The 26534-nt window shown below is 37.7% G+C and overlaps 1 protein-coding gene across 3 annotated transcripts in view; it reads left to right on the top strand.

Moving 5' to 3' along the window:
- The window catches only part of TRPS1 (transcriptional repressor GATA binding 1), a 210520-nt gene extending 193395 nt beyond the window's left edge, over window positions 1-17125 (top strand). For all 3 annotated transcript variants that reach the window (XM_069005364.1, XM_069005362.1, XM_069005363.1), the window contains 2 exons: window positions 9184-9306; window positions 14467-17125. In XM_069005364.1, coding sequence (XP_068861465.1) covers window positions 9184-9306; window positions 14467-15528 — 1185 coding nt within the window. In that variant the 3' untranslated portion in view covers window positions 15529-17125. The remainder of the gene's footprint in view (window positions 1-9183; window positions 9307-14466) is intronic.
- The last annotated feature ends 9409 nt before the right edge of the window (window positions 17126-26534 follow it).

The raw sequence follows: 26534 nt of genomic DNA, 5'->3' as shown, positions 1-26534 counted from the left end.
GATCAAAAGTCAGTGGGACTGAGGCTTCTAAGACTCTTAATGGCTTTTGAAATTTTTACCCCTAAGGAGCCTTTCCCCTGCTGATTTTGGCAGCCCTCAGCCAAAATCTACAAATGAGAGTTCCTCCTCTCAGATGCTGGCTTTCTGAGCTATTTTCTGTATAAATAGAGATCACGTGGGCTTTAATAAGGTCAGGGAATGTTTTTTAAATGTCTGTGATTTTTTTTTCCTCAATACTTAATTTTGCCCATCTGATTTCTGTGGAAGTGGGAACAGATGCCAGAAGCTGAGAACTCCGGCAGCTTTGTGCTCACGCTTACAGCAGAGCACTTGCGGGATTGAGACCCTCAATTACTATCACATGTAGAGTTACATACTGGCTCGTAGCTGAGGTCTGCAAAAGCAGTCTGCTGCTTCTGCCATGTCAAAGTCAGGGTGTTTAAGGAAATATGGACGGAAGCTTTGCTCCAGTTTTGTCTGTTCATTTAATGAGTAAGATTACTTCATGAAAGAAGGGGTACATGGAGGGCTTTCTTGAACATAAATCCTCTGGTATTGATGACTAAACTTAAGCACCTAATTCCATGCTTAGGCACCATCATTAATGACTCTTTATCACAGAAAGTCAGTCAGTTTATAGCAAAGTCTGACTATTGATTTAGACTCCCCATTTGAGACAGCAAAGGTTGGGTAGTTTTCCTTTGTGCCTTTGTGAGAATTAAAAGAGTTGGAGGCATTTCCAGTTTTCTCGATGTGTCTTTCAGCATGCTTAGTTCTGAGGATACTACTTTTAGCCAGTTACTGATCAGGAGAGTGGTCTAATTTTGTACATTTTATACTGGTTTATGTTTCTAATTTGAAACTAAAATGCAAGAGACTCATAATGACTTAGTTTTGTTCTCTAAGAAAAGCTGAGTTTGGAAGCACATGCTGTTTGGGAAGGAGCAGTGGTCTGTCTGTGCGAGCACTGAGGTTTCAAGCAGACGTTCAGCATCAGAGCTGCTGCAAGAATCTGATCTGTTGCAGCAGTGCAAGCAGAGAAAGGTTTTGGGGCCAGGATCGCAGTTCCCAAACCAAGCTCCCTCTGTCCTGCTTACGCACAGTAATATGTCTACTTAGCCATTTTTTGCAGATATTATTATTATTATTATTATTATTATTATTATTATTATTATTATTATTATTCCTAAATTGACCTCTTTTAAAATCTTATTCTTGAATGCTTCACATAAATACTGTTTTAAAATTGCCTGGGTGGTCAAGCTGATTTAGAAAAGTGTGAAGTTGTTTATCCAGCAACTTAAGAATTTTTACAGCAGTACTTAAAAAGGCTTGATAAAACCTGTTGCAAGACTTAACTCCATAATTCCAGTGAAGATGATGCTGGGAGAGATGCTGTTGGCAACTTTTTACTCTGTTAGAGAAACTGTGAAAAGATAACAGGACACAAATTTAGGCAGACTTTAGTTTAAAGACTTGTGAGCACACCTCAACAAAGATAATGTGTTACCATGAGCCGAGGTACAGAAGGAAAGGAGAAAAATGGTGCCTACATGGAGGGGAAACAAAGACAATCAGGGCTTTCTTCTTGAGCAGCTGCAGCCAGTTCCACTAATGGACGTGCAAGAGTAGAAACTGGCAGCACAAGGTATGCGTTCGTTTTTACAGATGGCAATGCAGACAAGTTGGTAATTGAGAAGGAAGTGGTGTACGTGAGCTGTTTGACGGGGGACATCCCATTACAGTACTTTCCTGTGTAATTGACTCCGTGAATTATTGGAGGCAGAATTTCTGTTCCTCTTGAATAGGTTTCAGTTGCTGCAAAGTGACATCATTCTTGTGCGGGAAATGCAGGTTTTCAGGTTGCTTTTTGCTTTTTTGCTATTGGTCTTAATAAAACCTTAAAAATAAATTTTTGGGTTGCCTCAATGGAAGTCTTTGTCGTATTGCTGGTAGTCAGTGGCAAAATACACCCAAATGAGCCCATACCATAGTGTGCTGGCTGCTATTTGAAGCACTAGAAGAGATTTAATGGCGGTCCCCTTGTGCAAATTTAAGGCTAAGACCATAAAAATACATTATATCCAGCAAAAGACTGTTGAAGGCAACTGTCTATATAAAAAAATCATACTTTGTGTAGAATGATTTAATAAATATTTAGCTCTTTGTAAACCAGACTAACATATAGCTAATCAGAAAATATTTCTCAGTGTTCATTACAAATGCATCATATCATAAATAAGTGGTATAAATACACAAATAATAATACACATTAAAAATATATATCTGTCTATTTAGTCTTGGTGTATGTATTTGGTCCATCAGAAGATCACTTACATTTTTAACACAGAGTGTTTAAAAATTAACTGCCACTAACTGTGACGAGGAAATCTTACTAGGAGAAAAAGTTTTATTATTTCATATTTCTTCCACTGCGGATCTTGAGGGGGAAACTATGAAATTACCTTCCATACCTGTTTGGATTGACAAGGCAATATGATTTGAACTACCTAATTTTCACTGATAAATGCTCAAGTGAGTGAAAAATTAATAAGTCCTTGTAAAGTGTATTATGATTATTTAAGTGATCCTGGCATGTGGCTATTAACAGAAGATGAAAGCAATGGTAAATTCCTGCCTGTGGAGTTCAGGCTCTGGCTGAGGTGGTGTCCAAAGCCAGGTCCCTTCCTGCACAGTGGCAAAGGTTGTGTCAGCTGTAACTTGAGGGAGGACGTAAAGGTGAGGAGGTGATGGCAGTGAAGAGTTCCAACAACAAGTGATTTACTGGCTTCTTTTCATACCTCTGTTTTTCTTAATTTAGAAATTTATTTTGATTAGTCATTGTTTTACTTTGGTACAAATCATCCTAAACTAGTATCTTATTTAATCATTCTTGCTCAATAAGACACAAAAAGACTGTAGTTTGCTGCTTGCTTTTGGGGTGGAGTTGGGGGTTTTTTTGAGTAGCGAATGCCGCTATCTCTAAGGTAGCTTTACAAAATACAGCTTCAAATGCTGGGACAAAATCTACTCATCTTCATTTTTGTTGCTGATAAAAAAATAATTGCAGTTTACATGCACATTAAAATGCTTACTCTCCCTAAGGGATCGGGGTAGGATTCTGAAAGGCTGTGCTAGCAGTAATGTTTAATTTACTGTCTGGGTTTTTTCTCTCTCTAAAACCCCCCTGATTCCTCTCATTAAAAGTTTATGATACTGCATATATCATAAAAAGATGCTGTCACGATAGAGCATTAAAAATTGCACTAAACTTCTATATGAATTAAGTGTATAATTTTGACTTTCCTTTTAGCATTTTTACTTTTACCTTGTCTTATGTGTCTTTCAAATACAGCTGTTTAATGCAATTGTTCTTGAAAATGTCTTAGATAAAGAGTTTGGATTTGTCACATTGAATTGACTTAGAGGCATCTGTTAACTCATGGTTGAAAACAACTTCTACTTTAATACTCAGCTTTTTGTGTTTCAGTTTTTCACTTCTGGGACAAAAATTTGCTGGGTCTGGTGTATTCCTAAAAGCTGTTCAGGTTATAAAGGGAAGAAAACCCCAATGAGTTTCTTTTTAATTTAGATATAGTTACAGCAAAAGCATCTAAATTTTTAAAATGTGAAACTTCACAGAAACATAGTTGCGTCTGTTTTCATAGTAGACAGATAAAGCAGTTTTGATTAAAAACATTGGGAAAGGTCTGAGTGCGTTTGCAACCAAAAGAAATGAGGTCTGAAAGATGCCTTTTCCATCCTAAACAGAAGAAAGTAGCACTTACTCCAACATCCAGATGCTGTCTTGCTGCCCAGGTTTTAAACTTTAATTAATCTAAACCTCACCAAAACTCAAGATAATCAAATACCTGCTTATGTAAGGAGAACAAAGCAGGAATGATGTAGCAAGTGTGGAACAAGAAACTCTTTCATACTTATGGCAGTGCAAACGCAACAAAGACAGATGCAACCTTGAGTGCATTATACTGTTTTTCTGAACTGTGTGGTAGCATCCTGATGATTAAAGGTATGAAACCAGCTGCTTACAATTGTTGCTCTCCACAGCAGGTCGCCTGGCTCATAGTGAACCACACATGCAGGTTTCCTGGAGCTCCCCTTTTGGACCTCTGGAGTTGCCAGAGAGCATCCAGAGCCAGAATTTTGCCTTTTTTTCAGTGAGGCATGTATGGTTGTATTCCCCGACTTCATTGCTGGAAATAGGTCAGGGACATGCTTATTCTTGGGCAACATTTATGATTTTGCTGCTCCTCATGTTCTGGAGCTGTGATTACGGCGTGCTCTGTTTCTGGCATGTTAGGGAGGCCAGAGATAGTAAAAAAATCCACTCAGTCCTCATCGTATCGTCGTTTTGTGTTGGGGAAGTGAAAGCAATCAGCAATAAGACAAGTTTTGTTGTGTCCAAAACCAAGAGGGTGATGTAAGAAAGATGCTTGGCTGCTGTGTGTGGAGCCTATTTGAGTTTCTAAAAGCATCTTCTGGCAGAAATTTAAAAAACAGGATGTATTTGGCACTAGCAGAGTGTCAGGCACCATTGCTTAGTCTAGCTAGCTAAAAAGTCACAGTTCCTGAGCAGTGTTTTTGGCTGTGCTCTTACAGGATATATTTTGCTACATGAAGTTCCACTGAAATTAAAACTGAAAGTTCAGTAGACTAAAAAATACTTTTTTGTATAGTATGGAGTGTAATGATCCTTCTGCATGGCTACAAAGTTTGAAATCATGTGAACTGTAGAGTGAATCCTTTAAAATTGAAAGCAGTTTTTATGAAGAAGGGCCTGAGCCTGGCAAGACTTACCTGAGTGAATCACTTGCTATATTGTATTCTCTGCTGGTTTATTACTTAGCAGAAAGCACTACTAGTAATTGCCTTGTTTCAATGAAGTACTGGTAACTAGTGAAAATCATCTAAGGAGTTAAAAAAAAATTAGGCGTTCAGGCTTGACGCTGTATATACCAAGTTTCAGACTTGTTCAATTTGAAATGGTCAAGATATGAAACCATAAAAAATGTGAGTAAATACTCTGCATATCAAGGGTTGTTATGCAATTACATGCTTTCAACATGGTTCTTACTGAGAGAAAACAGTTAGTAGAGAGGTCTGCAAGACATATTCAGTGAATAATTACAAACTTTTATAACTTAGCTACATAAAAATAATAATACACTTGTTCCTTTGCTACTACTGAAATACTAAAATATGTGCATACTTTTTTTTCCCCATAGCAAAGTCATTGACTGTAGATTTGTTAGAAAGTTATCTAAAAAACTTGAAATCCCCTCTGTCCCCACCCCCCAGACTGGCAAATCTCCAAATTATAAACAGCTGAGCTGATTTAAATAAAGTTTTCAGTACCAAGAAAGAAAAAAAAAAAGTTACATCTGGGCTGACAAAAATAAGCGCCAAGTTTCAGCCTAATGTGATTTGAAACAACTGTGATATTAAACGCCCAGACCTCAGAACTGGAGTGGAAATAGAGACAGGCTCTTCTCTGCACTGGCCCCTTCAGGATTTGGGATTGTAATGTAGCGGCTGTAAGGCTCCAGATGATTAAAGCTTGACTTAGTAGATACATATTTTAGTTATTTAGACCCTTTTGGCTCATTCTTCCAAGGATGTACATGAAATTTTAATTGATAACTCCAGCTAGTGCTAGTGGCATTGATCACAGACTGACACCTTTTTATTTGTGGCTCAGACTCTCCCATGACTAGTCATGTTGACTTAGCTTTACTATGCTGATTTAAGAAATTAACTGTGGTATGGTCACATTAAAAGGAGAGCAAAAATTCTCACATTTCTTGAAAATGCTGGTTGGGTGTGCTTAGCAGAGCACTTGAGCACATGGCTAGATTTTATGGGGGCTGTGGGCCATAGCTGTTGCACAGACTTTGCTGGATTTGAACTCAAGTGCCTGTTTCTATGCAAGACTACCCAGAAAAGCAGCAATATTGGCCTGTATTACTGACTAGTTCAAGTGATGAGTATGCAAAGCCAAACAGACCCATGCAGAAGTATCATCACTAACAGTAGAAGTATAATTGCTAATTAACATTTAGCAACAAAAAAAATAGATAATTTGTACTGGCCAATAACTTAGAAGACTTGGTATATGGGAAGTAAAGGCCTAGATTTTTGTCGTTTTTCTTTTTAAGAAACTGTATTTGTTTAAGATAATAGGATTACAGACATTTTAGGCTTTTAAGAAGGCCCTTCATTTTTTGCTTGCAGACATCAAAATTTCTGAGGTATATTTTGACAAGCAGATCCAATCTTGGTTAGTAGCATCTGAGAGTCAAGAATCTTTAGTCCAGTTCTGCCACAGTCCTGTTTCATGGCAGGAAATCCATTCTAAAGCTGTGTGTCCGCACTATAAATAGCTGTTTCATAACCAAAATGCTCAACAAAGTAGCAGCATTTAGGATTTTTCCAGAGATGTTTTAATTCTTCATTTATTAGTATATGTAAGCAATGCTGAAACACTTTGGTATTGAATATTGAATGTTGATTATCCTGTAAGGTCCTTAAATAATACAGAAATAAGAGAAAGTATAGGAAGATAAGATGCAACACTTAGAACAGCACAAAAGATGAATTTGCCTATTTTGCATTAAATTTAAGGAAGGATTTTTAGCTGGACTACTTGAAATTTTAAATGGATAAATATTTTTAAGTAGTGAATAAGCAAAGGTGTAGAATTTCAATACATGCAGTCACTACTTTGTTTTGTAAGTTGCTGTCAGCTGTAGTCATGCTATTTCACTGCAACTAATAACCAGTTTGAATCAGATCTTTCTTTAGAAAAGAAAGAAAAAAATGAGTTGCTTTTGTCAATGTTTTATAGATGTACTAGCTCCATTGCATTCAATGAAGATTTCAGTGTAACTACCTTCTGTCCCCCTTCATGTGTGTAGAAATGCAGCATACAAACTAGACTGCTCTCTCTATATTTTGTCTTTCATGATTTTGTAGAGGGTATTTCCCAAACTTAGGGAACACAAACAGAAATAAAAGGGTGGAAAGACTGACTCAGATTAAGACTCCACTTGTTTAATATACCACACCAAGAAACCATAGGCCAGCAGACAAGAAGTAGGAATGGAAAGGAACAGTTCTGCATTTGTAACTGAATCCTGGCCATATACAGTCATTTCCGCTTGGAAACTTCTCACCCTCCAAGTGGACCAAATTGGGATTAGACTAGTGAGGCTTTTATTGTACTCTTATGGGAAATACTTCAGCAGCCAGGTGAAGCTGGTCAACGATATCCAGCCACAAAAAGAATTGGGACCTTCAGTGTACTTGTAGACGAGCACACTTTCCAGGGCGAGCTGCAGTTTATATGCACAACTAGTTAGATGTTTGCTGAAGGACATCAACTACCATTTAGTTCTCCCCTTAGCTAAATTGAGAAAAATGTCATGTATTACTGCAACTGATTTAGGAGACAAAGCAGGGGATGATGTAAGGGCGTGAGAGAGAGATTATCTTGACGACAATCTTGATTTTATTGTATCACTTCAAAATAGCACAACCTGCTGTACAAATGAAATTGTGTTCTTGGTTTAAAAGGGCAATTGTTAGCCTGACTTTGTGCTCACTAGAAACATTTCCCCAATCTTGTTAAATTATTGCACTCATTTCAGATTTTTATGGCTGTGCAGCTTACCAGCCCTCATTTCTTTACGTTTCATTCATTTTCTTGTATTGATGATTAATGGAGGATGTCGAATGTTAGAGTGAGCAGGCATCAGCAAATGCAAGATCATAATTAGTTTAGCTGACGAGGGCCTCTGATAGCACTTGCATCTGGATGGAAAAATTACCCTATAGGGAACTGGCTGCTCACCAGGTCTTTTTAGTGATACATTGTGAAACACCCGATGAATCAAATGCCCTTTCAATGCCAAGAAAGTGTTCCAGTCTTGAAGCCAAAATTATGTCTGCAGAAAGCTTTCCATTTGAAATGTATCAGAGTACAATTATAACCATTGTATTTTTTTGGCATGAACACCAGTCTTCTACAGTATGAACTGAAGTTAAATAAATTACTTAGATTTTATGAAACCCTGAAATTTTTACTTACAGTGTTAGTAATTTTTAATTTATAATAAAATTAGTTTTCACCCAGACTGTTTTCGCTGTACTCACTCATTCTTATCTTACATGCTGAAGGTTTCTTACTGATTTTTTTTTCCCTTTGTGAAAAGGGGACAGAGTTAAAATTCAGATTTTCTTTTCAGCAAAAGAGTTCCATTTCCTGCTTATTAGTATTTGGGCCCACAAACACAGCCTGACTTTTGTTTTGTTTAAATGAGAAGTTTAATGAAATCATTACTCCATAGAAAATTTTTAATGAGCAATACCCATAAACATGCCTACTTTTAAATATTCCTGGATCATTATGAAAGCTGATGAATGCACAGCTCAGTCTGGTTAAAAATCAGTTCGTATTTAGGGAAGCTGTACTCTGCCCTTCTTCGCCTGACTAATACAAAGTAAATAACTGTATCTGTTGATGAGACAGTGTTTTGTGGGGTTTCAAATGAAGGTTAGAAGAAGTCTCATTAAAGGATACTGTACTTTTATTTGTTCGTAGTGGGCTGCAGGAATATATGGTAGCTTATACTGATTTCAGAAGTAAGCAGAAAAGACTGGAACTGCATATCATGTATTCAATATAATCTCTGTTAAAGGAATTAGTATGACACAGGTACAAACAATTAATTGAACTGGTGGTGTTTCAGAATTCTTATTACAAATCACACTTTTAAATAAAGCAAGCTAAAAATAAATAATCTGTTGTGAAACCAGGAGGAGTTTACAGAATGTTCTGTCAGCTTTCAAGGGTTTTTTTCTGAATTTGCTGTTTAAAAACCATCATTAAATGCACAAAACCTGAAGTTCAAAAAGTTAAAGTTGTTATTCTGAAAAGGCTTTGGTGTTTCACACACCTCATCCATCACTCCAGGGTTAATTATAATGAAAATCAGTGGTGCCTATTAAGCACAATTGAACCTGACCTCATTATGGGCAGTGTGGTTTTATACTGTCATTGTTGCCAGTCTAGAGACAAAACTCCTGTGTTGATTTGTCCTAACTCCACAGCTCATGTGACTCACCTCTGACCTGGTTTTTTTCCCTTTTTCTTCCCTGTTTCAGAGACGTAGAGGCTCGGGTGTTTTCTGTGCCAATTGCCTGACCACAAAGACCTCTCTCTGGCGAAAGAATGCAAATGGTGGATATGTATGCAACGCGTGTGGCCTCTACCAGAAGCTTCACTCGGTAGGAAGAACTTACTGGTTTGTGTAGTAGAAAAAAGAGCTACACAGCTAAGCTGGGCAGCTGTGGTCTTGTCTGGTTGTGTGATTAGTACCACTCCCTGGCCTGCAGTTAATTTCCTAACAGGGTTTTGCAGAATGGTCACTTTGGGATCAGATGTGATTCATTATGAAACAGGCTGGGATGCTGTGAGTAGATGTGTTTGAGATCACCAGTGATGCATTTAATTATTTTGATACAAGATAAGGGGAAAATTATTTCTTTTATGGGAATTCATTTTAAAGGCATATGATATGTTGTGATGTAAGCTTTTTAAATTCAAGAGACCTCATAATAAAAACCAAAATTCTTGAAATTAGACATCACATCTATATCAAAATATCTCTTGAAACAGTTTTTATATACTTTGACATCTCTTACCCCCTTTATTCTTGATAGTAAATTTCTTGGAGAAATGGGGTGGTGAGGTATTGTGGTCTTTTTTCTACAGTTCTTACACTCTGATGGAAGATAAATAACTCAACCAGAAAGCAATTCATTTGCAGGCATTTGTCACTTGGTGAGGGGAAGATTCACCATCCCTCAGGATCAGTCAGGGAATAAGTAATAATCATGGTCTGTCTATGTCGTTTTTCATCTTATTGACACTTGACTTGATCCTGAAAGATGTTGAATGCCCCAGTCCAGGTCCAGGAAAGCCGTGCTTAAGTGTTTCCTTGGATCAGTGCCAAAATGCTTGGAATCTTTTAGGTTAAGGCCCACTGGTTAAATATTATCCTTGCTGTCTTTAATAGACACACATAGGAGAGTCAGGTGACCAACTAATTAATTTTTACAACATTCCCATGAAATTAAAAAGTGTTACTATTTTTCAGAAATGGAAACCGAGGTAGTCTTTGGGAGTTTGCCAGGGCAATGTAGCAGTTCAGGCTTAACGTCTAACTCAGAAGTAAATGTGGTGACTGAGAGTGTGCATTTTTAAAAAAGTTTTTCAGAAATTAAATTTGAGCTATAAGCTTCTCAGTGGTCTTGTCTACTGTCCATACAATAATCTGTTTATGCAAGATCCTGCTGAACCAGCCCACTTACTAAAACAAAAAAAAATTCCAATTTTCAAAAGCGGTATGACCATCACCAGTCTGAAGGGTTGGCTCTGTCCACCATGTGTACCATATTGGGGTCACTAACTGTTTTTAAGGCCCAGAACAGCCCAGTCAGGTCAATAGCATCTAAGAAGATGGACTCTGGTCAGCATCTTGGCTGGGTCTTGCTCCAGGTATCATCTTCCTGGACACCTCTCAAAGTTGTAGATAAAATATCTAATTTAAGGAAATTGATTGGTGGTGAGCATCCACAAAGATTTTAAGGACAGTTTGGCTTTTAATTTGACATTTGAGTCTGGTTATTTGTAGAACTTCCATTTGCAGACTCCATTTTCCCTTTTTTAAGTATACTTTCCTCAGCTGTAGTGTTGGACCTTACCATGATTATTAGCAAAGCTTTTTGAATAGATGAAAGCTACAAGAATCAGTTTTGAATTCAAGCACAGCTGGGATCATCCTTATGAACCAGTAGGAATGAACTAGTGCACTTCCAGCAATATTCATTAGAAATACAATGTCAAAGTTTATTTTATGCATCTCAAAAGCAAGAAGCTGGCACTATCTCTAAGCTCCACTATTTAAGCATGGCAATAAGCTGTCATTCAGTGGACATTTGACATTCATATCTTAAATTGAACTTTGACCAAACAAACACAAAAAAATTAATTAAGCCTTACTTTGCTGTGGCATGATAGCAACTCCTTTATAAGTAGGAGTCTGCAATAATCCAACAAATCTCTCCTTTGGGGCACCTTTTGAGACAGTCCCATGCAAAAGGGGTGCTCTTTAGACTGACACCAGAAGGATGAAAGTTTCTTTTATCTGTCTGCCTGTCTATTCAAGAAAAATTGCAGTAAGTATTTGTGTATGGTTTTAAATTCAGGGGTCTAGGCTGATGCAGTTACTAGAGAAATGTCCAAAACTATAAAAATTCAAGTGAATAGAATTCCAGTTGGTAAGACCCCTGTTCATCTAAATTATGCTACACCGCTGAGTGAAATTCACCTGCAGTAGTTACCACATTTTTTAGCTTCCTTTTGATTGGATTATTACTGTCTAGAGCTACCATTCTCATTAACTCAAGCCTAAGGTCCCTTTTTCACTTTTATTTAATAAGAAGAAAAATCTGTGATCTATCAGATACTACTAGATGGCAGTGACTGACAAATGTTAACATGGTAGTGATTTCTGCTATAAGTTAAATTTCTATTTCTGTGATACCCTTGAATAATTTTTCAATGTGTTTTCAAAGATATTCCACCTGTATAAGGGATAATCTACGTTAAACTTGCACATTTTTCACATTTATTTCATTTAATGCAAACAACTGTGTTAAGAAGCATGTAATAATAATCCAAGAGTCTATTATTAAAATAGTTTTAGTGAAAAAAATGCATCTTGCTGCTAACACATACACAATTCACAATTGCTGTCTTTCCAGAGTCATGAATTTGACCATTATTATTATGGTGCTGTACCTCATTTTTTAATAGCTCTGACTTGGTCATGGAACACTACGTTTTTTTCCATGGTGATTCCTTGACAACATCCTTGGACTAACTCAGTGAAGAATTGTAGCATATTTTCTAGGATTAGTCTAGAGGAGGCTTTACTTTCCCATGGCATTTAAGAAATCTAATCACAATAATTTAATGAACTATTTGTTGAATTTGGTGTTTTAATTTTTTTAAGTTACTCATATAATTGGAGTAAGGAGATTGCCAGTTGATACAGAGATAGCAGAAGTATTTGTGATCATCCTCAATGTATTATGTCTAACATATAATTAGGGCTCTGACATAGGCCATTTTAAAAGTAAGGTTCTGGTAGGGTTTCCACTATATTCTAAATTTAATGCCCCACTGAAAATCAATAAGTTATCTTAAACTTTTCTATTTGCCTTGGTTGTAACCAAATACAGGGTATTTTTATCTGCACCTTACTACTGTGAATAAGGAAAATGAGTAGACTTACACCACTAAAGAGTACATTTTAATCATCTAAAGTCTGGTTTGATCAGATGAATACAGTTATTGGCAAGCTGAAGCATTTTAAAGTTAAACCTACAATAATTTTGAATAGCCAAAGCCTCAAGTAAGTGTGTGAGGGTCCCTAATCTCAGGCAGGAAGACATTTCTTTCAACTACTTCCATAATCAGACTTCATACCTGTAGCATGAAGAGTAAGACTAAAATGATTTCCAAAATATTGGAGGGTTATCCGGAAGCAATATAAAAATGGTTTGTAGTGTATAAATAAACGTTTAATAAGAGCAACAACATTATTGTAAGATCTCACACAGCATCTCAGTTACAATTGTCATAAAAAGGCAAGGAAATTACACAGACCTTATAATAAAGAGTATATGCCTATGCATAGTAATTGGCTATTGATTCTGCAGACTCTAATCTTTATCTGAATAGAATTTACATAGAAAATATTGTAATTTTTTCTAACATGATTTTGTCTCAACTTTGATCTGCGTGAGGAGGCTGGTTCAGGTGCTGTTTTTCTGCCAAGTTTAAATTTCTCTTATTAAAAATCTAAATCAAAGTATGTATATACTTTTGAGTCAGCATTTTAATAGAAAGTAAAATCTTAAAAAATAGCTGCACTGTCTAAAATGTAGTTAACCATTAAGAATAATCCAACTGCAGGAAAATAAATAAGTGAAAGGAGAGAAATACGGCAAGTCAAGAGAGAAACTAAATCTCTACAAATAATAAATGGGTGCTCTTCCAGCTCTGGATGTTTTCATAATAGCTTGAAGTTATGAATATATTGAAAATTTAGTTACATTCACGGTACAAATTACTTTGGATATTGACTGCAAGCAGAAATTAAATCTGCTTTTTAAAACAATGTTAAAATTTCTAAATAAACATGTAAGTGGAATACTGGCGGGGGGGGGACACTTTTCTGGCCTCCAACCAAGACAGGATTATATGTGCCTTTGGGAAGAAGAATGTCACCTGCCAACACACCAAACAGGATGACTTTTAGGTAGGTTTTGTTGCTCTAACATCTGCCCAGTAGAGAAACAGACTGACGGTGCAGCACTATTTTTCATTCAGATACTATTGCTTTTCTCTTGGAGAGCTTTAAAAGGAAGCCTGACTGCCGTCCTTTTTTAGAGTATTTTTTTGTTTTCCACACAAAAGTATTTTCTTCTCTAAACAGGCCACTTAACATGAGCTGGTGTGGGGTAGTAGCAAATTGAAACAGAAGTCCTGACTTGTTTCTTCCCTCTGCTTCTTTGTGATGCTTATTTCTTTACAGATCCCTTTTGCCCTGCCTTCTGGGGATGCCTTCTCTTCCTAATGACTTAGTAGCACAACATCAGTAGCACTTAGAAGGCAATGCAGTGGGAGTGAAGGAGGGGGAGTTGATACCAAAGCAGAGGTAGACCTTTTGGTGCATAGTTTTCCTAGGCTTTCTTCTCCATCTTTCTTAGTCCCTTTCCAGCCACCATCATCCCCCTCACCACACAGTGGACCTGCAGCCCTTTTGCTAGGTGACAGCAATGGTGGTCAGCAAGCCCTGTGTGTGCTTGTGTTTTCTGTCCGTGTCAGAGTGGGGTGAGTATCAAGGTAAGTGTTGCTCAGTTCTTGTCCCAGTGGGACCTGTGCAAACCCCTGCCCGAGAGAAGCTCTGGTGGCATGGTGCATAGAACAACACTAGTGCATAGGGCCTTGCATCTCCCACCTCACCCCCAGCTCTCAGCACACACTTTCAACACATCTCCCCCAGAATTTTTTAGGAGTAAGAGGTAATAAATAAATGGTTTGACAGCTTGGATACCTCATGTCTTTTTAAGTAAACCTGTACAGGATGTCTAAGACAGTTGACTCAAGTTGTTAAAACAAGGTATTTTATAGTTTACTTTCAGCATGAGGGGCCATGAACCAGCATTTGGGTTGAAATTTGGTCATTCCTGCAACACTGTTGTAATATAACTCTTCACAAAAGGAAAGATAAATTTGTATGAGTATGGTCTTACAGATTTGTTTAATGTGTCTTTCTTTTTTCCTTTTGTTCATTCTCTGTGTGTTCCATGCAGACTCCCAGGCCTTTAAACATCATTAAACAGAACAATGGTGAACAGATCATTAGGAGAAGAACAAGAAAGCGCCTTAACCCGGAGGCACTTCAGGCTGAGCAGCTAAACAAACAGCAGAGGGGTAGCAGTGAGGAGCAAGTCAATGGAAGCCCCTTAGAGAGGAGGTCAGAGGATCATTTACCTGAAGGTCACCAGAGAGAAATTCAGCTTCCCAGCCTCAGTAAATATGAGGCCCCAGGTTCATTGACTAAAAGCCATTCTGCTCAGCAACCAATATTGGTCAGCCAAACTCTGGATATTCACAAAAGGATGCAACCTTTGCACATTCAGATAAAAAGTCCTCAGGAAAGTACTGGAGACCCAGGAAACAGTTCATCGATATCAGAAGGGAAAGGAAGCTCAGAGAGAGGCAGCCCGATAGAAAAATACATGAGACCTGCGAAACACCCAAACTATTCTCCACCTGGAAGCCCTATTGAAAAATACCAGTACCCACTTTTTGGACTTCCATTTGTACACAATGACTTTCAGAGTGAAGCTGACTGGCTGAGATTCTGGAGTAAATATAAGCTGTCTGTTCCTGGGAATCCACACTACTTGAGTCATGTGCCTGGCCTACCAAATCCTTGCCAAAACTATGTGCCTTATCCCACCTTTAATCTGCCTCCTCATTTTTCAGCTGTTGGATCAGACAATGACATTCCTCTAGATTTGGCGATAAAGCATTCCAGACCTGGGCCAACTGCAAATGGTGCCTCCAAGGAAAAAAGTAAGGCACCACCAAATGTAAAAAATGAAGGTCCCTTGAATGTAGTAAAAACAGAGAAAGTTGATAGAAGTACTCAAGATGAACTTTCTACCAAGTGTGTGCACTGTGGCATTGTCTTTCTGGATGAAGTGATGTATGCATTGCATATGAGTTGCCATGGTGACAGTGGACCTTTCCAGTGCAGCATATGCCAGCATCTTTGCACGGACAAGTATGACTTCACAACTCACATCCAGAGGGGCCTACACAGGAACAATGCACAAGCTGAAAAGAATGGAAAACCTAAAGAGTAAACCTTAGCACTTAGCACAATTATACAGAAATAGGTTTCCTTGATGGGAATTCAATAGCTTGTAATGTCTTGTGAAGACCTATAAAGCACTTCATATAGAGAGCATGCCTTATCCAATATTAAATCCCTTGTTATTTTCTTTTTTTTCTTTATTTTTTTCCTTTTTTTTTCCTTTTTTTTTTTTTTTTCCTTTTAAATGAGTGGGTTACCAAGAAAAAAGAATAGTTGGATGGTGGCCAGAAGGGGAGGAAGATAATTCAGTGGGACACGGCCCACCAAAGCTAGCCAGAATGCAGTGAATCATGCCGAATAACCTTGAGAAAATTTTACTGGACAATTAATACCTTTGCTGTTGTGTAAGGGACATAACTGCAAGAGTGCAAAGATGTGTGTATGTATATACTGCTGCAGGGGTGTAGTGAACATATGCACATTGTATATAAGAACTAGACATGTTAAATATACAGATGTTAAAAGGTCATTTTCTTTTCTTTAATTTGGGCAAATTTCTGCCCTACAACATGCCTTAGGATCACCTTGTCCTCAGAGCTTTGGCAGCAATGTCATCTAGGTGTTTCTCAGACTCAGCTGATTTTTAGCTACCATTTTATCACTACATTCTTTCTGGCACACTTTAGTCTAGGAGAACCATTTTGTGCAAGTGAAGTCTCTTAATACACAAGCCACACTCCAGGTTTAATTTGCATAGAACAAGGTAACCTGCTGTATTTTATTTTAATATATTTTTAATATATTACATTTCTAAACCTGAAGTCTAAGGTTACTTCTCCACAGGCTTAACATTGCTATACGTACCAGTCAATCCCTTCAGTAGACTTATACCAGCTTTTGCTAAGTAGCATTAAATGTCTTCATAGTACTTTTTAATACTTAAAGCTTTTTAAAAACTATCCATGAAGGGAAAGCTCCTCAGCATAACTGCTCAGGGAAATAGGGCTAAATAACTAAATATTAATTAATTGGTTAAAGGTGCTGTTAGACGAGCCTCCATGCTTGCTACAAGGGTGTACAAGAACTGACTTTAATCATTTTCATTATAGTGTCCCAACCAGTAGTTTATTATTTTGCCACAGGGATGTAGAAGATATTACAAGCTACTGGATGCACTGTCAGATTAACTTATTTCATTAAAGAAGTTGGGAGAACAAATAGAAAAAAACCTTATTTTTCTAGTAAATATTAATGTATTACATTTCAAATAATGGTGCCTGACATATTGAATAATTATTTTCTACAGTGTACGTATGCAACAAAGATATTCCATCATGCATTAGAGTCAGTTCTGGCTCTGCCTCGCTGTTTACATTTGCAAATGTAGCAAACAAGGTAATGAAGCAACTATTTCTATTGCAGTAGGTATCTTTTTTTCTGTGTGTGTGCATTAAAGTTGTAAACGATAACATGAAATGAATGAAATTTGTTGATATTAATGGTATGAAAAACAAGAAGGAAATGAAAATATTTTTATGCCTACTTAGGAAAAAAGGGTAGCACTATTCATTCCAAGTACTTTTGTATTCTTAAGCTCTTAACTCACATTGTTATGCTTAAAATGATAAACATATATCCTCTTTTTATTGCTTTGTCTGTGTTTCAGAAGAAACATTTCAGAAATTATTTTGATAAGTGCTGCTTGACTATGCAGCACTGATATTTTATTGCATTCTGTAGTAGCATTGCACTCCATTTTTACAATATTATGCAGCTGCTTTTTTGTTTTGTTTGGGTTTGTTTCTTTTTCGCAGTGCAGGGTCTTAGTTCCTTATGGTTGGATGGCAGGTGTAGCTCAACTGGTTCATGAATGTTGCAGCGAATGAAGTTTAAAATGTCTTTCTGATATTATGTTGTCTTTTATTTCTCCATTCATGCATTTTATTTTTTAAAATGTTCTATAAAAATATCTCTGGACTAAGTCCTCACTTGAGATTATATGTAAAGGGTCCTATTCTGATCTCACTTACATGCCACCTTTCTCAGATTTTCATGTAATTGAACTAAAGCATCATAAAAAAAAAAAAAAAGTTCTTGTATTTAACTTACCTGAATTGCACCACTCTCCCTTCTAGTATTTGGTGCACTTATTAAGATACTTAACCAGATAAACAGGGAGGTGGAAAATAAAAGGAGAGGTGATAGTAAATGTCTTATAGGGGCTGGCAAAAGGAAAACCAGGAGGGAACTGGCCTAAACATTTAGCACTTTGATAAGTCTTTTGAGAACTAATGTGCCTAAAGCAGGTGGCAACAAACATCACCAAGCGTGAGAGGCACTTACACAGTTGATCACCAAAGGTCTCGCTGACCTTGGCAGTATTTAGGTGTTATATTTTCACAGAGGTGAAACATTATTGCACAGTTTCTCTGACATTTTAGGCACAGACAGGCTATTGTTCAGCATTAGGCTGCATTCCTTCCTGCTCCACCCATTGCTTCTTTAGTGGTGAGCAGCATATGGAACGTCCCGCTCAATCTGCTCGTGGTTGAGTTCTGTAACCCTTCAGTAGTGTTCTAGGTTAGCAAAGGATGTTGGGCCACATTCTTCTTCTTCTATTTTTTAGATGAATCTCCAGCTTGATACCAGTGACAAAGTCTGGTTATGTTTTTATTATTGTTCTCCAATAATAAGTTCTGACTTGGTTTTTGTGGATTTATTTTTGTTGGGTATTTTCTGTTTCTTTTTTTTTTCTGTGGGGACTGAAATAGATTGCCCTCGTTTCTTTATGTCAGGGTCCCGTGTGTGTCCTTTCCAGCTTTTCCAAGCAAGATGTTATACTCACTAAGCAGTGATTTTTATCGGCTTCAAAGGTAGCTGCCTGCCGATTTTCAGTAGTTACTGGTTTGACTTACTTCACTTAAGACCTACCAGTTCCTCTGGCTTCTTCATTGATAGAAGCTGCATCTTCATGGCAAAATATTTAGGAGGGACATGTGCATTGTAAGACTTGAGCACTACCCTGAACTTCATAACACTTCTTGCTAAACTCAGAAGCAGAGGCAAATAACAGGAAATACACATATCAGGGTTTGGGGATGAGGAGAAATGAAATCTTATGAGTGCAAAGAACAAGACAGAGTTCTGAATGTTACTATTGCACACCTAGATGGTGCAAATAAAATTTGAAAAAAAGTTCATTGTTCTTGCCATGACATATTGAGATGTTCTAAGATTTCTGCTTTTTAAGAAATGGGATTTTGCCATAGCCTGTTCCCTTTGATTTGGATAGGGGGAGCACAGTTTTGTTACTTAACAAAAGAGAGGTGACTCCATCCATCTTCCAGACCCCCTCACAATGGATACTAATAAAAAGAAAAACAAATCCTGACACTGGAAAAGAATAATCTTATTTAATAACTTTCAGATGGAAACCAATGTTAGCACACACAAGTAATTACTGCACCCACTGTGTTTCAATCAACTTACAGCACTAAAAATTGAACTTTCAAACAATCAGTCTTTGTTCTCAATTTGTCAGTGGCTTCAAGGTGGTGAACTTCTCTTACTAAAGGAACGGTAGTTTAAGATCTTAAAACGTATCTCAAGTTGGACCACAAAATAAGTAGATGTTTCAAAACTAGAGGGTTTGTGGTGCCTGTCACTAATCAGATTGCGGAACAGGCACATTGTTTCCAGTAACTCTCCATATAGATGGAGCCATTGTGTGACATCATCTGCAAAACAGATTGTCTCTAAACTGTCACTTTGTGGCTGCTGCCCCTTGAATGCTGCAGGAGATGAAGATGTTCCAGAGCACAGTTTGTGTTCAGGTGCTAAACTCAGAGTGCTTTCCAGAAGAAGTTTTGCACCTAATTGCCACTGTGCTGATGAAACTCTTCCCTTTATTTTTCATGGACTTCAGAAAGAGGGAAAGACACTGGATGCACATATCTTGGTTTTGCCTAAAAAAGGCACTGTTGTCTATTGTGACAGTTTTTAAGAGAGAAAATTGAGACATCTCAAAAGGTTGAGACACACTGTGAGCAATAGATTATTTTTGTAGTTAGAGGGGCAGCAGGACAAGTGACTATGCTAATTGTATACAGTGCTGAAACATAGTGATTGTGCAATGGGAAAAACTGATTTGGCAACTGTGGATTAGTACTCTGTTCAGGGACAGACTTTCGAGTCCACCCTTGGACTGGACACTGTTGTTTTGTACTTGTAACTACTTGCTTTATGTGCTAAGGATGTTGTCTACCATCTGCTTTTTGCCCAGTATGTCTAAATATATTCTCATTTTTGCTCCTGTATTGATTTTTCTTGGCTGACTTAACATGCTAATTCCTAATACTGGTCAGGGAAAGCCAAGGAGATTAGAAGGTCGCTTCTGGGCAGCCAGAAGTGTAGATATATTTCCTTCTGCTTCTGTGGAGACAGTTATGCTTGGCAAAGAGCAGTGAGCAATTTGTCAGCATATCCCATATGTGATAGATAAGTGAGAAATCCCTTCTAAACTTTTCTCTAAAGTTAAGATGGGCCAAGTAAAATTATTTACTTAATTTTCTCACCTCAGAATAGGATTCCTCCGTACCTTCTTCCTCACAATTTTTATTTCATTCAGCCAGCTCTGGAAAGTTGGCAGTTGGTAAGATGCTACCTGTATAGTAATCACACACACCCCAATTTACTTTAGGAGGATAAAAGACAATAATGAAATGGCTGACAGCCAGATAAATACCAGTTTCATTTGATTCTTTGTTACACTTAGTAAAATTCCTTTACTAGGCGAGCAAAATTACAATTAGTAAAGTAAAAACATTGTAACAGCTACCACAAGTTTCCATTCCTATCATTTTGGCCTCTGAGATCTGTGTAGGAGAACAGGAGAAAAGGAAACATCTCAAAATGCCATTGTAAATTTAGCTTATAGAAAATTCACCAGCAGGAAAATGAAAAAAAAAAGAAAAAAAAAAGTACTTCGTAAAGAATGACTTCATGTTGCTAAAAACCATCATTAAACTTGTAGCCCTGATCTAGAATGCTGGCTCTTAATGTTTTGTCCTTACAACACATGGATGTGTTTTTTTGTTCTGTTTTGTTTCGGGTTTTTTTGTTTTGTTTTGTTTTTTGGTTTTCATAGTGCATGTTCATTTCTACTCACAAACATGTTCTTGGTGTATTTCTTATGCAAACAATCTTCAGGCAGCAAAGATGTCTGTTACATCTAAACTTGAATAATAAAGTTTTACCACCAGTTATAAATCAGATTTGTGTCATTGTTTCTGGGGAGAATGTAATGTCATAGTGTCCCTACACCGTGGTGGGGCTGGGGAGGAGAGCAGTCTGGAGTCGAGCTGCTCTGGATGGGACCTGACAGCATCTCTGAGTAATGCCTGGTGATTATGGCTGAAAGGCAATGTCAGTGTTGCTCAAATGGGAAAGGCATGAAAAGGGAAGAGCTCCTTCAAAAACACATTAGCCCTGTCACAGTCCTTCTGTGCTAAGGGCTCTAGATGTGATCCAAATCTCATTCAAGTTAATGACAGGATTTGAGTAAAAGTCTCTTTCAGTGGAGTTTAAACCTTTTTCAGTACTCCATCATCCTGGCATTACCAGTTTTATTCTCCTGCCCCAAAGTGGAGGAAATACTGGAATAATTTTGAGAAATTTTGTAAGAAAGGCTGATACTGAAATGCGAACAGTACCCAGGGTCACCAGTTCTACTCCTCATACAAAGTTCATGGTGGTCTTGAAATAATTCCTGTTACTCAGGACCATGGTTTCACATCATGCCCACAGCTCTTCCAAGAAATTCTGCTGGCTCCCATCACACGGGTTATTGACCCAGTGGTGAGTCAAGAACAGAGAGTACCACCTACAATGTTGCTGCCACCACTTCCTTCAACAACCTTGGAGGTTTCCTTAGAGATCCCAACCAAAGCACTGACCAAATCAGCTCAGCCTGGCATTTCTGTTTGGATGAGCTAACAGCTCTGGGTGGTATGGCTCCCAGCCATCATTTCCATTATGCTCTAATTTCCTTTCTCCATAGATTTTGTATCATCTCCATGATTGAGAGTTTGTTCACTCTCATACAGAATATTTTTTTAAAGTAACACAAAGTGGTAAAATCTGTTTATGATGGTAAAGTATGAATGTTCTAGAGTTTAATTTTAAAAGCACCATGCCAGAAATAACTTCTGTGACTCATTCTTCCAGTGAATTCGGATGTAAAACCCTATGTATTTTCAGTCTCTTTTTAATTTCCTGAGATTAATAAAAATAATAACTGTAGTAAAGAAAAAAAAAAGCTTTCAAATGCAACCAGTTTTGGATCAGCTGTGCATTTTGAAAAAGATGCTACATGCAAAAGCTGGTCAGTACACCTTGTGTATATATGCTATACACTATATATATATATATATACACACATACTCTATACCAGTGTAAGAATATATATCAAAACTCTACATACATATACACAGAGAAAGTTCATATATGTACAGAGAGTTAAAATTTTAAAATTACATATTTTCCCGTTTTAAGAACGTCTTTTGAGAATAACAAGATTTAATCCAAATTTCTGTTATAACTATAAAGCTATCCGTGACCAATGCAGTATGCAGAGTTCAAAACAGTGTTTAATAGTGAATTTCTCTCTCCAGATACTTAAGTGAGCTCATAATTGTAGGAGCTGATGACCTCAGGTGTTCCTTTGTGGTTCCACTATTTGTATAGTCTACTTATATTGTTAGTGTCTTCCTCTTAAAACAGCAGCTCCATATGTAAGCAGCTCATATAAGTGCACACCAACATTGTTATCAGGTCTTAATATGCTATTATAAGGTTTAAATTTGTGCCAAGAATATAGGGGCTTCTTGTTCAAGCAGCAGTGTCCTTGATTATTTCCTTCTAACTACTGTCATCTCTTGATGTAGGTCAAAACTGTGTTGTCCCAAGTACAGCCAGCCTGAGAATATAAAAGATAATACATCTGCTAGTAGTAATTGGCAGAATGAATAAGCAGGGTGCTTCATTCCATATGGAGGGGAAGTGGGATGCTTTCAAGAGTATTCTATTCTTAGAAATGGTCTAGATTTCTTACAGCCTTATTTATTATAAATCACAAAAAACCTTGTCTTTATAAGATTGTTGACAGTGTGGATATAAAACCAAGGAAGAGAATGTCAGTGAAAGTGTTCACTGGAAGTTTAACTGTGATGGGCAATTAGGCTAGACAGCTGGGACACCTGAAAGCTGATGGAGGTAGAGTTTGTACCCACACCAGCTTCCTCATTTCCATGAAGAGTCTGACTAATCCTTGTGTGCAAAACAAGAGTGTCAGTGGGTCCTTTCTGTAAATGAAAGTGTCTCCGACGCATCCAAAGGAGTAGAAGTGTCTTTCACATGTTCTGGTTGCAATGTCAGTGGAGCTGTCTGATTCAGCTCCAGATGCTACTGTGGAATTGACAGCTTAATGGTGCGATTGATACAGTGACAGTTGTGTCACCTACCTCCAAACAGCTCCATGCATGCTGATAAAGTGTCAGTGGAGTTGGCCAGAGAAGAAATACAATCATTTAAAAGAATAGGAAAGAAATACATTTAAAAAAACAAAAAATCCTTCTGTTATGAAGCTGTGTAAAGATGATGGCTTCAATCTGCCACAAATTTTTTTTTTCCTTTTTTTTTGCAAAGGCAATGCGGCTGCTGTGGCCTTACTTCTGAATGAAATAATGTGTTTCATGACTTGTAGTATAAAAAGGAAAGCCCTAACATAAAGCTAGCTCTCTTCTCACTGTAGCGTTCTTTTATGAAAATAAGGCAATAAAGGAGTGTAGAAATGGATTAGGAAGGCTTTCTAAATTAACATTGCAAGGAATGGAACTAGATATATACTTTGCACTTAATTTAAAAAAAAAAAAGAAAAAATCTTTGAAAGTAAAATGGGAATATTTTCTTTCCCTTTTAATCAAAGTTGAGTATTTTCCTCACTTCTGGAATCTGATAAAAAATGAAATAGATTTCAGGCTATGAAAGGATGAGATATGAAAGCGTTTCAGAAAGGTAAGGTGATTTTTCAAAGTTAATGTTCCCTAAGGGTGGCATTCACATTGCAATACTTTGGACGCTCAACTGTAAATGCAAAGTATGATCCTTATTTTCTTAGGAGAGTCAGTTGAATATTCAGAGCAGGAGCTTATTAGATGTTCATAGCCACCCACTGGAGGGGTCCAGACTGGATGATATCCAGAAATCCTTTTTAGCCTAGATAATTTTGTGATTATAAATGCTCACAAATCCAGTCAATTTATGTTTCTCCCTTAGGAGTGTAGTATATACAGCAGGGAGCAATTGGAAACAAAGGCCAAAAAACCTGAAGCACATCTGTAGAGGGAAATGGTGGAACATAACAAGAGCTCTCGAATACACAGGCCTCTGAGGATGGAGCTGGATGCAAGTACAAAATACCCCATTAAACACGTGGCTCTTAACTGGAGCACAAAGGTTCTTCCATCTATTTATATTTCCATAATAAGTCACTGCAATATATCCCTTGTAATTATACATTAACCTCTACAATTAAGCATAACATGCTAGACTGCTGATGCATTGACATTGCTGTCACACTTGTTAACACAACTCTGGCAAACTTCTATATTCTCTATAAATCAAGATGGGAATATGCACAGGGGTTGGATAATGACTGAAAATTTCAGTGCCTACAGCAGTCCCTAGCATGCTTTGGCTGGGGCCAGCACTTGCTTCCAACCAGGTCCCGTGCACAGCTGGGGAATTATCACGGAGGAGGTGATAGGTCTCAGAGGAAGAGGCAGGAATGACTTGTGCCCATTCCCTTAAGGACATTTTTCCAGGAGGAAAGAGCAAGCACCAAGAGCCATGGGATGCATCCTGAGCCACCTGCCACACTGCTTCAGTGTGTGGGGTCACTCTGGGGGAGCAGCAGGTTTCCAAGCAGAACAATATAAGTCTCCTAAGACCAGAAAATGGCCTTGACCACTTTTGATTTACTGGTATTGTTATTGCCTGCATTGACTTGTTCCCCTTGTCTGATAAGGGTGGCTGGAGCCACTTGACCTGACATTTTGGTACCTGCTAACTGCAGTATTTGTGTAGGTAGGCTTTAAAGACAGAAGCAGATTTATATCCATCTTGTATACAGACATAGGCTTTAGGAAGGAGGAAATGTTTCCTGCTACTGGGTGGGTGCTGATCCTATTGTTTAGCTCGGTTGTAGACAGAGCTATACAATATGTACATAGCAGATGTCTGCACTTGATCACATAGAGCACAGTTCTGTGTTCTGTTGTCCTATATTACAAATTTTGTGGGCAAATCTCTGGTTTCTGGTAATACAAATAAAGAAATGACAACAATGAAAATTCCCATGCTTCCAGTTTCATAGCACAGAGCATGGCCGTCCATTCCAAGCTGTCATAATTACCAACACTCCTGAGACAACCAAGTTCTTCTTGCCCAGAAAAGGACAAAGATTATTTCTTTCAATACAAAATGCTTCAGTGCTGTTTCGAAAACTTCACTTCTTAAAAAGGACTTGTTTCAACACAATGAGCTTTACTTACAACTTAATAAGTTTTATTTCAACTCTCATTCTAGGAAATTTTTGGTTTGACAGTAGAAAAGTCTGATTTGTGTCTGTGTTCCACATTTAAATGAGTATTCTTGCTAGCTCTCTCATCCAAGCCACTCTACAAACAAACCCTGAACTAACTTATTATTTAGTAGAAAAAATCTAGGTGCAACTTTTTAACAAATAGTATAATTCTTATTTTCTCATTCATTATTTCTCATTCTCTGATGTCACCTTCAAATTAAAGCCATAGATTTCTGTGATGTTTTTTGTCATGATATTATGCAAACCCTCTTCTCTGTGTGCTAGGCAAACTAGTATATTAAAAAAAAATTATGGAAAATACACTATTAACTTTTCTACATAAATTGTTTCAGATTAAGCAGAACAAAAATTTATAAAGACTGATTTACCTATACAGCCCAAGTTTGCACTTAAGCCAGCTTTCTCCATTTCCTGGAGAGAGATTGTGCTGCTGGTGAGGAGACAAGGAATGGAACAGGACAACTGCCTGAGTTACTGGCACACATAAAAGGGGAGGCTTTACCCTGCATACAGTCTAAGATGACAAAGATATTTGGCAGCAGAACATCAGAAAGCCTAAATACAAAAAAAAAAAAGATAGGAATTTCAGATTGGAACATGAGGACTGGGAAAAGTATTAATGCAGCAACAGTGAAATATGTGATTATAAGAAAAAGAAAAAACCTCAACAAAATATAATAGATGTCGAATATGTACTAAATAAGATTATTCATAAGAAGTTCATAAGGTGTTTAGTGCACAAGGATAGCAAAGTTCCAAGGACTATGGGAAGTGTTGGATCTGACTGCTATTGCACAAGACATTGTCTGATTACTGGGAACATGCCTTGGGTAAGACAAGGCCTTTTCTCATTCTCCATCAGCTGCCTGAGATGGCAATTTCAGGAACATAGCAAACTGGAGATCTTGCCAAAAGGTGCAGGCCCACTCTCTCTCCTACTCCTGCTCTCTTCCTTCTACTGGCACAAATATTTGTCTCCCACTTGCCCCAGAAAGTTGACTTTTAACCCCCCATTAATTCCCTGATCCAGTTCCCAGCACAGTGACAAAAACACCTGTGTCAGCAGTATGTGGCGGTAAAATGAGCAGACAGTGATGTGGAAAAAGGCAGTGTGAGGTTTTTCTTGGCAGCTATTATCAGTCTAACGTGTTCAGAAACTTTCAATCTGGGGGGCTGGATTGGTCCTGGTTTAGAGCAGATTCTCATCTATGCACAACACTGAATTGTTTTGCTCAAGGTCTATAAACAGGATGAGGAGTAAAACTGCATCTGCAACACCCATGATGCAACACCCATGATGCAAGACTCTTCTTTCCCTGTGCCAGCAGCTGCTAGGGATGCCCCATTGTCCCCCAGTGGCCATGGCTCAACTGTCCTTCAGTGGCACAAGT

The sequence above is a fragment of the Aphelocoma coerulescens genome, chromosome 2 (genome assembly GCF_041296385.1).
Source record: "Aphelocoma coerulescens isolate FSJ_1873_10779 chromosome 2, UR_Acoe_1.0, whole genome shotgun sequence".
NCBI classification, from domain to species: Eukaryota; Metazoa; Chordata; class Aves; order Passeriformes; family Corvidae; genus Aphelocoma; species Aphelocoma coerulescens.
Note: the sequence above shows the minus strand (reverse complement) of the source record. Positions and strands in the feature narration are given on the sequence as shown.